General features: G+C 36.6%; 1 protein-coding gene across 1 annotated transcript in view; it reads right to left on the bottom strand.

Annotated features, from left to right (window-relative positions):
- The window catches only part of POK (Vps52 / Sac2 family), a 28,060-nt gene that overhangs the window by 3,490 nt on the left and 10,865 nt on the right, over positions 1 to 13,705 (bottom strand). The window contains exons 9-15 of the mRNA XM_022056898.2: positions 12,573 to 12,716; positions 11,441 to 11,532; positions 10,118 to 10,199; positions 3,875 to 4,057; positions 3,052 to 3,167; positions 2,896 to 2,954; positions 2,466 to 2,566 (exon numbers count right to left, since the gene is read on the bottom strand). Of these exons, the coding sequence (XP_021912590.1) occupies positions 2,466 to 2,566; positions 2,896 to 2,954; positions 3,052 to 3,167; positions 3,875 to 4,057; positions 10,118 to 10,199; positions 11,441 to 11,532; positions 12,573 to 12,716 (777 nt within the window). The remainder of the gene's footprint in view (positions 1 to 2,465; positions 2,567 to 2,895; positions 2,955 to 3,051; positions 3,168 to 3,874; positions 4,058 to 10,117; positions 10,200 to 11,440; positions 11,533 to 12,572; positions 12,717 to 13,705) is intronic.

Raw genomic sequence — 13,705 nt, 5'->3', positions numbered from 1 at the left:
TGTGCATAACTAGTCCCAGCTCTCAAATTAATTCCTTGAAAAAGGAAAAATTTTAACTTCCAAGCTAGGTCTGTCCAGGCATGGTGTTTACCCAGTGCTGTTTACCAAACACCTGTAACGTTGGATAGCTTCAACTTGGGTCCCAGGACAGCTCAGTAGGTCCGATGTGGCATGGTTTGTCCTTTTCTTTAGGATTGGTGAAGTGGGCTTAGCTAAGGACTGACATGATTTTATTCATAAATAGTCTGGTATGCTATCTCTGCAAGAAACTATACACTTTTTAATAGAGAGTTACACTCTAGGTGAAAAGAATTCTACAAAAACTCGTACAAATTAAGTTGGCAAATGATGGGGGTAATATTAATCAGTTAATTTAATTGAATTGAAGTGCCCATCTAAGTTGCCCCATCAGTTTGCATAAGAGTTTCTGTAAACCATATATAAATCTAGCATTTCTCTTCTATATACGCTAGATGGTCCACATCAGAAGCCTAAGAGAAAAAGAATAAAGAATAATTTGAACGGTAACATTGATCCAATAAGTAAATTCCCTCCTCAGAGAACAACAGTGAAGTGATGACTGAATTTAGAATCCCAAAAGTTAAATGATCATATCCTCAAATATGAAGCAGAGTTGCCAAACCTAGTCAATCTTGTCTAGTACAGACCGCCAGTTGATAGGATATGACTCAATCTATTATTTGTATTAATGCATTTCCCCACCTCACTTTGTGCTGATATTAAGTAATATAAGTGGAGGTGACAGGATTTTGATAGTAGACCTCTAGTTCTAATAATATGTTAAAGAGTAAATCAATCATCCCAAAACTTACGCTAATAGGAAAGAACTACTTGAATATGCATGACAGGTTTGTATACAGGTTGTATTATCCCACGGTTACCTTGTGAATAGACATTTAATTTTTCTGCCATTTTTTATATGGATATTTTCCAATTCCCAGTAGGTGGTGGCGGGCTCGGTCAAAGAGGAATTGGGAGCTTGGGCAGGCCCGGGTAAAGTGAAGAAGAAGTCAATTAACTTAAGTCCTCTTATTGTTTTTTGGGTTGTTTGGAAGGAAAGGAATGATAGGATTTTTGAAGGAAAAGAGAATAATATCAATCATCCCAAAACTTAATAGGAAAGAACTACTTTAATATGCATGACAGTTTTGTATAGAGGTTGTATTATCCCACGGTTACCTTGTGAATAGACATTTAATTTTTCAGCCATTTTTTATATGATATTTTCCAATTCCCAGTAGGTGGTGGCGGGCTCTGTCAAAGAGGAAGTGGGAGCTTGGGCAGGCCCGGGTAAAGGGAAGAAGAAGTCAATTAACTTAAGTCCTCTTATTGTTTTTTGGGTTGTTTGGAAGGAAAAGAATGATAGGATTTTTGAAGGAAAAGGGAATAATATCAATCATCCCAAAACTTAATAGGAAAGAACTACTTTAATATGCTTGACAGTTTTGTATACAGGTTGCATTATCCCACGGTTACCTTGTGAATAGACATTTAATTTTTCTGCCATTTTTTATATAGATATTTTCTAATTCCCAGTAGGTGGTGGCGGGCTCGGTCAAAGAGGAATTGGGAGCTTGGGCAGGCCCGGGTAAAGGGAAGAAGAAGTCAATTAACTTAAGTCCTCTTATTGTTTTTTGGGTTGTTTGGAAGGAAAGGAATGATAGGATTTTTGAAGGAAAAGAGAATAATATCAATCATCCCAAAACTTACGCTAATAGGAAAGAACTACTTTAATATGCATGACAGTTTTGTATACAGGTTGTATTATCCCACGGTTACCTTGTGAATAGACATTTAATTTTTCTGCCATTTTTTATATGGATATTTTCCAATTCCCAGTAGGTGGTGGCGGGCTAGGTCAAAGAGGAATTGGGAGCTTGGGCAGGCCCGGGTAAAGGGAAGAAGAAGTCAATTAACTTAAGTCCTCTTATTGTTTTTTGGGTTGTTTGGAAGGAAATGAATGATAGGATTTTTGAAGGAAAAGAGAATAATATCACTAAAATTAGAGATAGATTGTTTCAATTTTTTGGATCTTTAATTTTGGGACATGATTTGAAACTCTTATTGATTTTGGGTATATAATAGATTGCCTAACAAATATGTAATATTTTTGTACATGGGCTGCACCCTCTTAGTGCTTTATTAATATATTTACACTTCTTATTTCAAAAAAAAAAATTCCAATTCTCAGGATACTCTTCAGCACATGGACTTGATATCTTTCAGGTGACAAACCAAATCATCATGAAGCGAAATCATAACAAATTAAAGTAGTAAAATTACAATTCTAACTGCATGTGTTCTCAATGACAAGTGTACAGAATTAAAAAACAGAGGTCCAAAATGTAATGTTTGAAATAATTATAAGACTAAATTTCTCTAGATGCATAGTTGTAAATTTTAGAGAACTCAAGTATGCTGCAGTTATAGATCAGAAACAGTACCTGATGTTGGTGTATAATTCGAATCATAAGCATAAGGCCAATTGCATCATAACAATTTGGAAGTATTGAATTGAAGTGCTCATCAATGACAGAAAATGGACCTGACGATAGAAAAGTAAACATGAAAACCCAATAAATTTTTCAAAATATTTGATTATATCTAAATTAGTAGAATGATTATATCAGTAGATGCTTAGACTTCTGCCCTCACAAGATAAAGCAAATAATTCAATTAATCTCTTAAAACATCCTACAACAACTGACAGCACCCAGGGCTCATTCCGTATAATATTGGAACATAAGGTTTGAGGTTAACAGATGTAATAAGTGGTTTTCATTCTAAGAAACAAACAATTAATCAGGAATATTAATAACAATTTTATACTCATACATCAATTTGAAATGAAAGCACAGCAAGAGTTCATAATACCTGAAAAAATCTCATTAAATATGGATTCTTCACCAAAGAAATCATCACAGAAAAGATACCTGCAGAATGATTAAAAATGTACCTGTTATTGTTATGGACCTAACAGCTACTAGCATTTAAATTCAATATCAAAGAGTTGAGAGAATTCTACGGTACTCAGAAGTAGCAGTATCCATAAGCAGCTTCTGCAAACTCCTAAAGAGCACCTCATATGGATACTTGGTGGAGCTTGCTTCTGCTATATGGGGAATCAATGCAGGTTGGTCAATTTCCTGAGACCAAAAACAACCGTTTGAAGTTTTACGAAGATGAACATAAACAGCTGATGAGTAACATTCTCGTGCCAAACAGAATGATGTCTGCTCCAAACACAATTGTAATAGAATTTTATGATTTCATCAGTTTTTGCACAAGTTATCCACTTCACCACCACATAGAACATAAACATACTGATATAAAAGCAGATTCACACACTTCCAAAAAGATATTTATTTATTTAAATATCTTTTTTATTAGAGGCCAATTTATGGCATATCACCTGCACTTGATAATTCTGCCATGACAAAAAAATAAAAAAGAAACAAAAATGAAAAGCATGGATGGGCCAGATCCATGTGGGGGTGGATACACAAAAAATCAGTAGGTGGTCACAGCAATTGACGAACTGACGACACAAACAAGAATGAGGGTGCAGTATGACAGAAAAAAACTTTTTACTAATGAAAATAATATTATATGCCCAAGAAAAGATGCCAATATCCATAAGACATAAAGAAAGCAGCCCCAGTATGCATGCATAGATGCACATATATTTTGAATGATGGCACATGAGGATAATCAGAGATAAATAATGTTTGTGGACTCCTGAAAAACTAAAGTTAAAAATTTTAATTTATTAAGTGTTTGCAGCGAAAAGTTAAATGCACAGCATCCATTTTATTAGCATGGAAACAATATCCTAAAGCTAGAGATAGAAAACCTTCAGAATATTTATTCTCTCGCCCAAAGCATAAACAGCAGAACGGTTCTTCAGAGGTTCTCTTCCTCTAGAGAAAAGGCTGGTGCTTCTAGTCTCTACACCAATCAAATCAGAGGATGTTGCTATATCTAACTGTAATTTCTCCAACGCTTGAATATAAGAACGGAAATGTGCACTTAAAACCTGCAAAACATGCAGAAATCTCTCAAAACTTGCAAAAGCCAATTTTGATCACAGGAACACAATAAAAATTAGCAGTCAAATAGTGCTAGTTAGACATACAAAAAAACCATCAGAACAGGTGGTTTATTAACTAATTCTGTTCAGGTGGTTTTTTTGTTTTTGTTTTTTTAATTTCAAAAGCAAAAAAAAACCACCTGAACAGGATTAGTTAAGTTGGTAAGAACAATCATCTAAAAGAATTGACCTTCAAGGGGGCACTCATATAATTTCATGTAGTTCTCACAGGCCCATCATTCTCTACAGCAGATTACTACTTCAATTGCAAATATTACCAGCCCACAAAAGTTTTTCCTGTAATCTGTTATACATCAGGATTGCTGCTGTAAATCACATACTTGTGTGGAGTCTTAGCTCTTCAAATGATCCACAATAGACCCTATTGTTCACAGGACAAAGGATAACCACACAGCTTGATTTTTTGCTTAAAATGACTCATTTTGGAGCTTGATGTAAACTCATTTTTTCAATCATTGCATGAGATTAAACAATCTGTGGGGAACATATCAATGCAATAATTACAGATTAAAGTAAAAGCCAGTGAGAGTAAGAACATAATGAGTAAATGGTGTCCCAATGTGCCTACTTCATGAAGCTTACCTAAAAAACTTTACTGGGACCAATAATCCCTTTGCAGTATGGAGCCCCTCACACCCTTAACAAACATACAGTGACCCTCCCACAAATATGAGGATTTTTCTGTGATATTAGATTTTTCTTAAATCTGGCAGACGAATTATTTAGATACAGGAAGGGTATGGAAAACTATATATACAAAGTAAAAGAATAATAAAATCAATGAACAGTGTGAAGTTATAAACGCTTAAAATCTTAAAATAAAAAAGAATGAAACAAGATGAGTATGGGAAGTCAATGAACAGTAGGAACAGAAATTAAAACTGAAAGGAAGAAATAGCTACTAAATTCAAGCCTTGGCAATTTTTATTTGTTCATCATAAGTAGTGAATATAAATGAGTAGAGATTGCGAAGCCTCGGGACTTATTGCTCCAACATCAAATAGAAGCACAGACTGAAATTTACTGCTGTATTATTCTTGTTATTGTATTGAGAGAAATACTACATTGTATTTATTTATTTTTTTGAATGTAAAATACTACATATTTATAGAAAGACATATTTTTTTGAGATAAATATTTATAGAAATACATATGACAGGAATAGGAACCTTATTATACAGGAACCTGACTATATGCGATAAACATTTCATTATCTAACACATCTAAATAAGAACAGCATTAGTAACTCGCATTAAAAGGATATTACAATCAGCAACAGTCAAATATGCAAAGAAGCCAGAGAAAGATATTATAGCTTATCGCAGATCAACCACTTTAAAACATGTAGAAATTATAGAAACCAGCATCAAATTGCAATGCTGATAAATTCAATTATTTATTTATTTATTTATTTTGAAATAAAAAGCGTGTAAGATATTTACAGTGCACCAAAGGGGGTGCAACCCATACAAAAGTATTACATATTTGTTAGGCAATCAATTATGTATCCAAAACCATCTACCCTATACAAGTCGTGCTCTAAGCTTAGTGATCCAAATAAACAAAACTATCTATCCCGAATCTTTAAAATATCATTTTCTTTTCCTTCAGAGACCCTCCTATCCCTTTCCTTCTAAATGATCTAAAAAACAGTCAAGGAGATAAGCATATTTAACTTTTTATCTATTCTCCTCAACCCCGCCCAAGCCCACAACTCCTCCCCAATCATACCTGTGACATCCCTCGTTTTGTAACCTAACGCTCAAAGTACTTTGAATTTGTTTCGTTTTGGAAATCTTCTATTCTTCATTTTTATATTTCTTATTTTACATTTAATATTACATTTGAATGCATAAGAGAAAATCCCCCAAAATCCCCTAAAACGGTTCGCAGGATTTCAAGATCCCCGACTGCAGGATAAAATCCCCCAGCATGCCTCGTGGCTTGTACGTGAAGAAAGATCCCCCGTCTGCAGGCCCCAGCCTCGCAGACACGCGGACTCGACCCACAGAACAGTTCTTCCCCGCATCCAGGCATTGCCCGCGAAAGACCTGTACCGTGGGCATACACGGGGGCACTTTACCACCAGCGTGGCATGTCGTGTCCGCATGCATGCATGCAAAAAACAGGCTCTGTTCGAGCCTCATTGGCCAATTGACCACCACTGCAGGCCGTCACCTCCCTGCTGCACCCTTGGAACACGTGGCACGTCTCAACCGGAACCAGGCCTGTCTCGGTCGGCCACTCACCCGATTGACAGCCAACCCCTTCTTCATGTGATCCAACAGACCTCCTCGCCTCTGTTTCACCTATTTAAATCTCTTTCTTCCTCATTTCTCTTCAATTCTTCAAAGAAAGAAAAACCAGAGGGAAAGAGAGAGTTTCGGTGAGGATTTTTTGCTACCGCATTTTCTTCTGCTGCTGCACACAGTGCAAGCCTTCTGCCACGCACCAATTCTTCCTTCCCCGAGAGGTAAGGCTCGTTCTTTCACTTCCTTGTTTTCCTTCCTTAATTGGTCACTCCCCTCTCACTGCGACAATTCCTCTTCGAAGCTGCAAAGAAAACAGCCTCTGTTTTCTGGAAGCAGACCTCCGCTGCTGCAACAGTTTCTTCTTCCGTTTTAGGGAGCTCTTTTCTTCTGTTTAAGGACACAAATCATCACTTACAGCTTAGGTAAGGACTGGGGTATTTAATTTGATACTTTTAACAGGTTTTTCTAAATTTTAAATCCATAAGACCTTGTGAAATTTGCATGCATGTTCGTTCTTTAGCCTCGGTAATGCACGTGCTTACACGTAATGATTTTGATTTGTTTGCATGTTTTCAAATGTTCGTTTAAATTGTATATTGTCTACTGAACGATGATGTGCGGTTGAATTCATTTTGGGAAATACATTAACCGAATGGAAGCAGGAAAGATCAATGGAATGACTGCCATACACATCTGTGCCGTATTGACAGTGTGCGCGGGACACTATCCAGGCACCCCCAACTGCCAGAACAGGGTCCCCTGGCACGCTGTGTGCACACAGCAAGCTGCGCCTGGCTAGGCCTGGTGCACGTGCGCCGAGAGGCTGTAATGGACACACGTATGCGTGCGTGAGACTGATCTGGTATGCCCGAAGTGCTGAGACAGTCTTTGACACGCATGGCGCACGCGCACACGTGCCACTTTGCCAGGCACCACGCACAGGAAGTGCGCACGATGGCACCCTGTGCCGCACAGGGGAATGTGAGCATGCTGGTGTACCGTTCCACGCAAGCGTGTGAACATGTTGTGCCACGCTGGCATAACGTGCCCTGCGAGCACGTGAACGTGTTGTGTCGCGCAAGCACACGCTGGCATGCTGTGTCGCGCGAGCATGTGCTGGCACGTTGTGCCACAGGTATGCCTGATAGCATGCTGTGCTGACTGAAGTGGAGATGCACACCAGCGCATGAGGGCCTGTCCTGACACATCCAAGTGCTGGGACAGTATACACTGGGCACGCTGCAATGCACAGCTTGCGGCCTTGCCAGGCACACTCGTGTGCCGAGAGGGCCGTGCAGCTGGCCTCTGCCTTGCCCAATTAGCGAATGCGGGAAGGGTTTCCCTTCGTGGGCCTTTGGACTGGTTGATGGACCATTTTGGTCCGAGTTTGTTTAACAGGCTTCAAGGAGCCCAAAATGTGTTAATGGGCCTTGATTGGGTTGAGGTTCGCTAGTGGGCTTTACGGAGCCCATAATTGGGTATTGGGTCTTGATTAGGCTCGGGTTTGCTTAGTGGGTCTTGATGGGCTGAGGTAGATTTTATGGGCCCTAATGGGACAAGAGTTGGTTAATGGGCCTAAGCCGAATGGTGTTTGAAAAGTGCTTTGGTGAGCCTAATGGGTCGGACAATAAAATTTATATGTTTATCTGTAAATGAATGACAGATTTCGAGAATAACTTTAGGAACAAACTGTTGTTGTAACATAAAACTAAATCAACAAAGAAAGTTTTAAATCCGTTTAACCGTTATCATGGAGAGGTTACCGTTATCTGTTTGCTCACTGACCATTGGTGAACCACTCCCTGTGAATGGATACCATATTGGTCTTCCATCTAACAAGAGTGGATCGCGATTGACAGTTAGAGATCACAGTAGTGAAGTATTGTCGTGATCATAGAATCTTATTAATTAACTGCACTGCAAATCGAACTATTTCCCCACTTACAACAGCATCGTGAATCCCCTCTATCCTCTACTAATATAGGTCTAAACAGTTTCACGCGAAAGTCTGTAAATAATGGAAACCTAATCGAGTCAAAATAATTAGAATTGATAAGAATGTGAAAGAATGCCTAATTAGTCATGTTATTGATAAGTTGTGATTTCTTTAATAGCTTGATTGTTATTCCACTAGATTCTATGGTTAGAAATAGATTTGAAAATGTTATTTTAAATGAATTCAAGTTAAAATTTTTACTATAAAATTTTCAGCAGTTTCTAAAACAAATTGTAATAGTATTATGACATTTTCAGCAATCTCTATTACGCAAACATATGTTTTAGGATGATAAACACGTGTTTCACTTACTATATTAATGACCTTTAAAACGTTACTAGTGTTTAATTAATATTGCTTTCCTTACTAAGTTTCATGGAACTAACCCTAAATTCATCTCCCCCAGATGATGTAGAAGAAGATAATCTACCCCTTGATCTGACCCTTGATGCTTGCTTAGATCCATCCATTGATCCTTAGAAGATGAATGCAATGAGAGCAATATACTCTATTAGACGACTATTTTGTATTTTGCAGAAGTTAGCTTAAATAATATTTATAATTATTTAATAGCTAATTTCGATGCTTTAGAAATACACTTTGTATTTTGTAAGGAACATATGTAACTTCCCCAGTAAAATTTTAAATTAATTACACACGTGTCTGCTCTGTATTGGACATTGCTGCACTCTGGGAAGCAGGATGTCACAAGCACAACCCTCAAATTCTGCACCATCTCCACATCCGGTTGACACAAAATCCTCGAGTCACCTGTAAAAAATAAATGGGACACTTCCACCTGCTGCGTATTTTTACCCATCCGCGTACCTCTAAATAGCTCACACTCATTTGCTCTTTCAACCATATTCTGTTGAGAGCTTTCATCAAGATGATAGAGAGAAGTGGTGAGAGGGAGTTGCCTTGTCTAAGCCCCCGGGACGTCTTGAAGAAATCAGAGGGTCCCCCATTTATTATAACAGCAAAAGATGTCGTTGTAATGCACGTCTTGATCCACCTTCTCCATTTTCCGTCAAAACCCAACCTACTAAGCATATAATCAACAACTCCAAACTCACACAATCGTATGCCTTTTCTATGAGTTTACAGAAAATGCCATCTTTTTTATTGCCAACTAAATCATCCACCACTTCATTCACCGCCAAGACAACATCCATGATCTGTCTACCTTCCACGAACACATGTTGGCTTTCTCCAATCACACTCCTTAGAACTCTCGACATCTTTTTTGCCAAGATTTTAATCATCAACTAATAGATACAACCCACCAGACTAATGGGTCTGAACTCACTACTATTCTTGGCTCCAGCTCTTTTAGCAATCAACACAAGGAAAGTCGCATCCAAAGATTTAACACAAGAGTCATTTCTATGAAACTCTTCAAACATATCCACCAAGTCATCTTTTAACACAGGCCAGAATTCTTGAAACTCTTCAATTATTGAGATTGTAAAAAGATTAAGACTCTATCTATCACATTTCTATTTTTGAATCATATATACACGAGTACAAGAGGAAAATGGAATTCTTTTATTTGCACCACCTAACCAATTATAATTTCACGGAAGGAAGAATTCGTTTGTTATCTTGTTCATAGTAGTTTATTGATTCGGAAGTAGTAATATTGATAAAAAAAATTATTATCTGCATGATTCTTCCTAGAATTCAATCTTATGTCATGAAATTCAAGATAAAAAAAACTGACTCCAAAACAATTACCTTGTTCATCGTGTCAATGTATGCCGCACGAACCTCAATATATACCTCCTTGCCATGCTCCTTGAGAAAGGACACAACATACCTATATTTTCATATTACAATCAATCAATTATTAAGAGAGACTGTAACTAGAAGTAGAAATTAATATCTGGAACAAATTGCCAATATATGACCTTCTGTATAGCCACAATATGGTTATCAAGGCATTCTATGCACAACCAATGCAATCATCGGAAGAATAAGCAATTATTCAAAATTATGCAGATTTTCTTGGTATGATGATTAAATCAGCTAAAAGAAACAAAACAACAGGAAACAGTGGCTGGAGGAAACTGCCCAAATAAGGCCAAAATCCTAGTCCATAAAATACAAAACAAAGAGGAATATCTCCTCATAATGCGGGATCCAAAAACCATTATTAAATGCTCCATTCTGTCAATGTTCTCTTTTCTCAAAGGTCAGGACAAGCATAGAAGGTACCAGAAGTGGGACAACTGCAGAAACCAATGTTGAACTCCCCTACAGGAAAACTATTTATGAACTTCTACAAGGAACCCTGAAGTATGATAAAAAGATATTTGACAGAGATTCTGCATAATAGATGTCATGTGTATGCTAAACATTGACTTGAGAGATAACATTCAATTGGAAAAAGTGTCCATCTGATCCACTGGAGAATCCTACACAAATCAGATATATTTTCAGGTTTCATGACAAATGCAGCCAACCAATCATGTATTTTGAAAATATGCTCCCTTATTTTAACTAATTGAGATTCCTTGCAAATAACATAGAACAAACCACAAAAGCAAATTGCTAAGCTGTCAAACCCTAAAGCAAATATACATTTTTTGAAGGTACCCTAAAGCAAATATACAACTTGGCATCACCTCATCTGTTTGAGATAGATCTATAAAATTAACCTGTTCATCTAATAACAGGAGTTGATGAAGCACCAACCAGCCACACACAAATAACAGGAGTTGTTGAAGCACCTCGAACATGCACATGCACCCGCACATATACACAAAACCCAAAAAAGAAAATACTTCTTCTACTTGACTTTTCAATTCTATTAAAAAACTCCAAAACTTGTGTGAAATGATTACCCAAGGAAAGGTCCATGGATATTAAAAGAAGAGAGTAATAGTATTAGATAATGAATGTATTAATCTTATCAAATCTGATAGTGATTGACCAAATCAAAATAACCATGAGTAAAAACATTCACCCAAGAAAGAAGAAATTCAACGAAAGCAACTCAGACCTCAAAAAGTCACGTTAAATACATAAAATTAAGAAAGTTAAGAAAGCATAACTTACTTGTATTTTAACAGAACACTCTGCTGTAGAATCTGTATATTTGTTTTGGGTTTCCTCAGAGCATATAGCTTCTGAACAATGAAATCAAAAACCTGCAGAAAAGAAAGATAACATCATAACTGATCATATATCATGTAGCTAAGGCAGTTAAACGTAAGTAACATCAGTTACCAATAAATACATCAAATAATCCGTTAATGGAAATCTATACACTGTTGCTCTTGGAGAAAAAAAATTCTATACACTATTGCTCTTTCCAAAAAAAAGTTCTATAACTGTTGCAGACTGCCATGTTGGAAACTGGCCATATTTCCAACTCTTAAATAAGAAAAATTGTACTTTGATCTTCAGGCTGTTACTTATACGTAAATTTGGCAAGGCTATCTTCCAGTTATTCCTGTTCAACCCAAAGCTAACACAGTGGTAGTAATTTACTTCAGTTTCTATGGTTCAAAACCATATAAGGGTAGAAGATGAAAATTCATTGAAAATGCCAGGGTGGAACAACCTTTTCCTCCAAGAAGGCCAGTTGGAATAACCTAACGACATATAAGGGGAATATAAAAGATACACTGTTATCAAATACACTCATCTCTCTATTTCCCCAGTGCTTTTTTGTTAATGAAACTAGATTATGGTAAACCACTAGTATCACATAGAATTCCTATAATAAGGTTAAATACTAATTAACCGAATAAAATAAAGAAAAAGAGGAAGAAAATGCCCAACATGTATGAAAATAACTCTAAGTTAGCATAAAGATGTAACTTTTATTTAAATTTTGAAACCTTCTGTCTGTTTTCATGGACACAACTTTCATCTGATGCTAGAAGGCTAACCGCGAGCCAAAAGCATACAAGGCTTGAATCAGAGCTAGAGACTTATAGTAACACATTTGTTAGTCAGTAATTTTACTGATTACCAACTAACCATTACATAAAAAAATGCATGGATTCTAGTCATTTAAAATACATAGTATGAGTTAGTATATAGTATTTGCAGTCCTGATAAACTAACACATATTATTTATTTATTTATTTTTTAAATAAAACCAGACATATTATGATAGTGGGAAAGTGTAAAATTACAGAAATTATCTGATCAACATCCTGCAAGGCATCTAATAAACAACCTTCGAAATTGCTTTCTGGCGAAGCTTTTCAAGCTCAGGCTGAACATCCTTTAGAGCTTTTGAAGTTTTGACCATAGGATCCACTCCAACAAACTTCAGCTTCTTGCTAAGAATTTCCAAAGTTCTCATATATTCTTCGTTAACCTGAAGAAAAATTTCATTCCATGTATGTTAGGGTGCTGAAAGAAAATGGAATATAAATCGCAAAATTCACTAGGATACTTGAGAATATATGTGAGAGCATCACATATCTGTGATCTACCACGGCAAAGTAGAGCAAAAAAATGCAAGCCAAAGCTAGAACTTGGTTACACTCTAGACCACATAAAACTCCAAAAGATAGCTTGTATCTTTCTCGTCAGATACATCGGCTTCTAATTTCCAAGAGATTTAGGATACTAAAATGGCTAGGAAACAAATAAATGTGAACCAGAAACACGTGATAGAGCCAAAAAAAAAACAAAATTTAAACATGATATATTGCTCAAGTTGAAGCACATGTTCAAGGCAAAAATTCAGACTGCAATGCATATATGGGTTCACAGTTGATTCCGACTCTGACCAAAAGAATACTCTCTGAGTAACTTGTACTAGAAGGCCAAGTGTTGAGCATCAGTACATTTGTTGCAAGGGAGATTAAAAAAATCTATAACAGATAATTCATATCCCACTTCTGAATTAAAAGGCAGCAAAATAACAACGCGAGCCAGATAAAGCCTTGATTAGAAACATATTTAATAACAGAGTAAAGCTTTTCCAGATATAAGTTGTAAAAGCTGAGAAGAAAATATCCAGCCTTCCTCTTATCCTTAGACTACAACCTTAGAATCCATTATTTCAGAACTTTATTAATACACTTCACACTTTTTATTTCAGAAAAAAATTATTTCATAACTTTATTTTCCTTTTTTTTTAAAAGAAAAGAGGAGCAAAATTATATTCATAAGGCAGTGCCACACACTTATAGACTATGTTGCCCGGACTCTTTAGTTTTAGTGTCATACCCGTGTCAGACATGGTGTCAGTGTGGGACCTGTTCTGAGACTTGATATGCATGTCTAGCAATTGATGATCTAGAACTAGAAATTATGACATATGATTATATGAAGACCATGATGAAGACTCTTACACTT

Source organism: Carica papaya, chromosome 1 (assembly GCF_054855325.1).
Source record: "Carica papaya isolate Zhongbai chromosome 1, ASM5485532v1, whole genome shotgun sequence".
NCBI classification, from domain to species: Eukaryota; Viridiplantae; Streptophyta; class Magnoliopsida; order Brassicales; family Caricaceae; genus Carica; species Carica papaya.
This window is presented reverse-complemented; position numbering and strand designations above follow the sequence as displayed.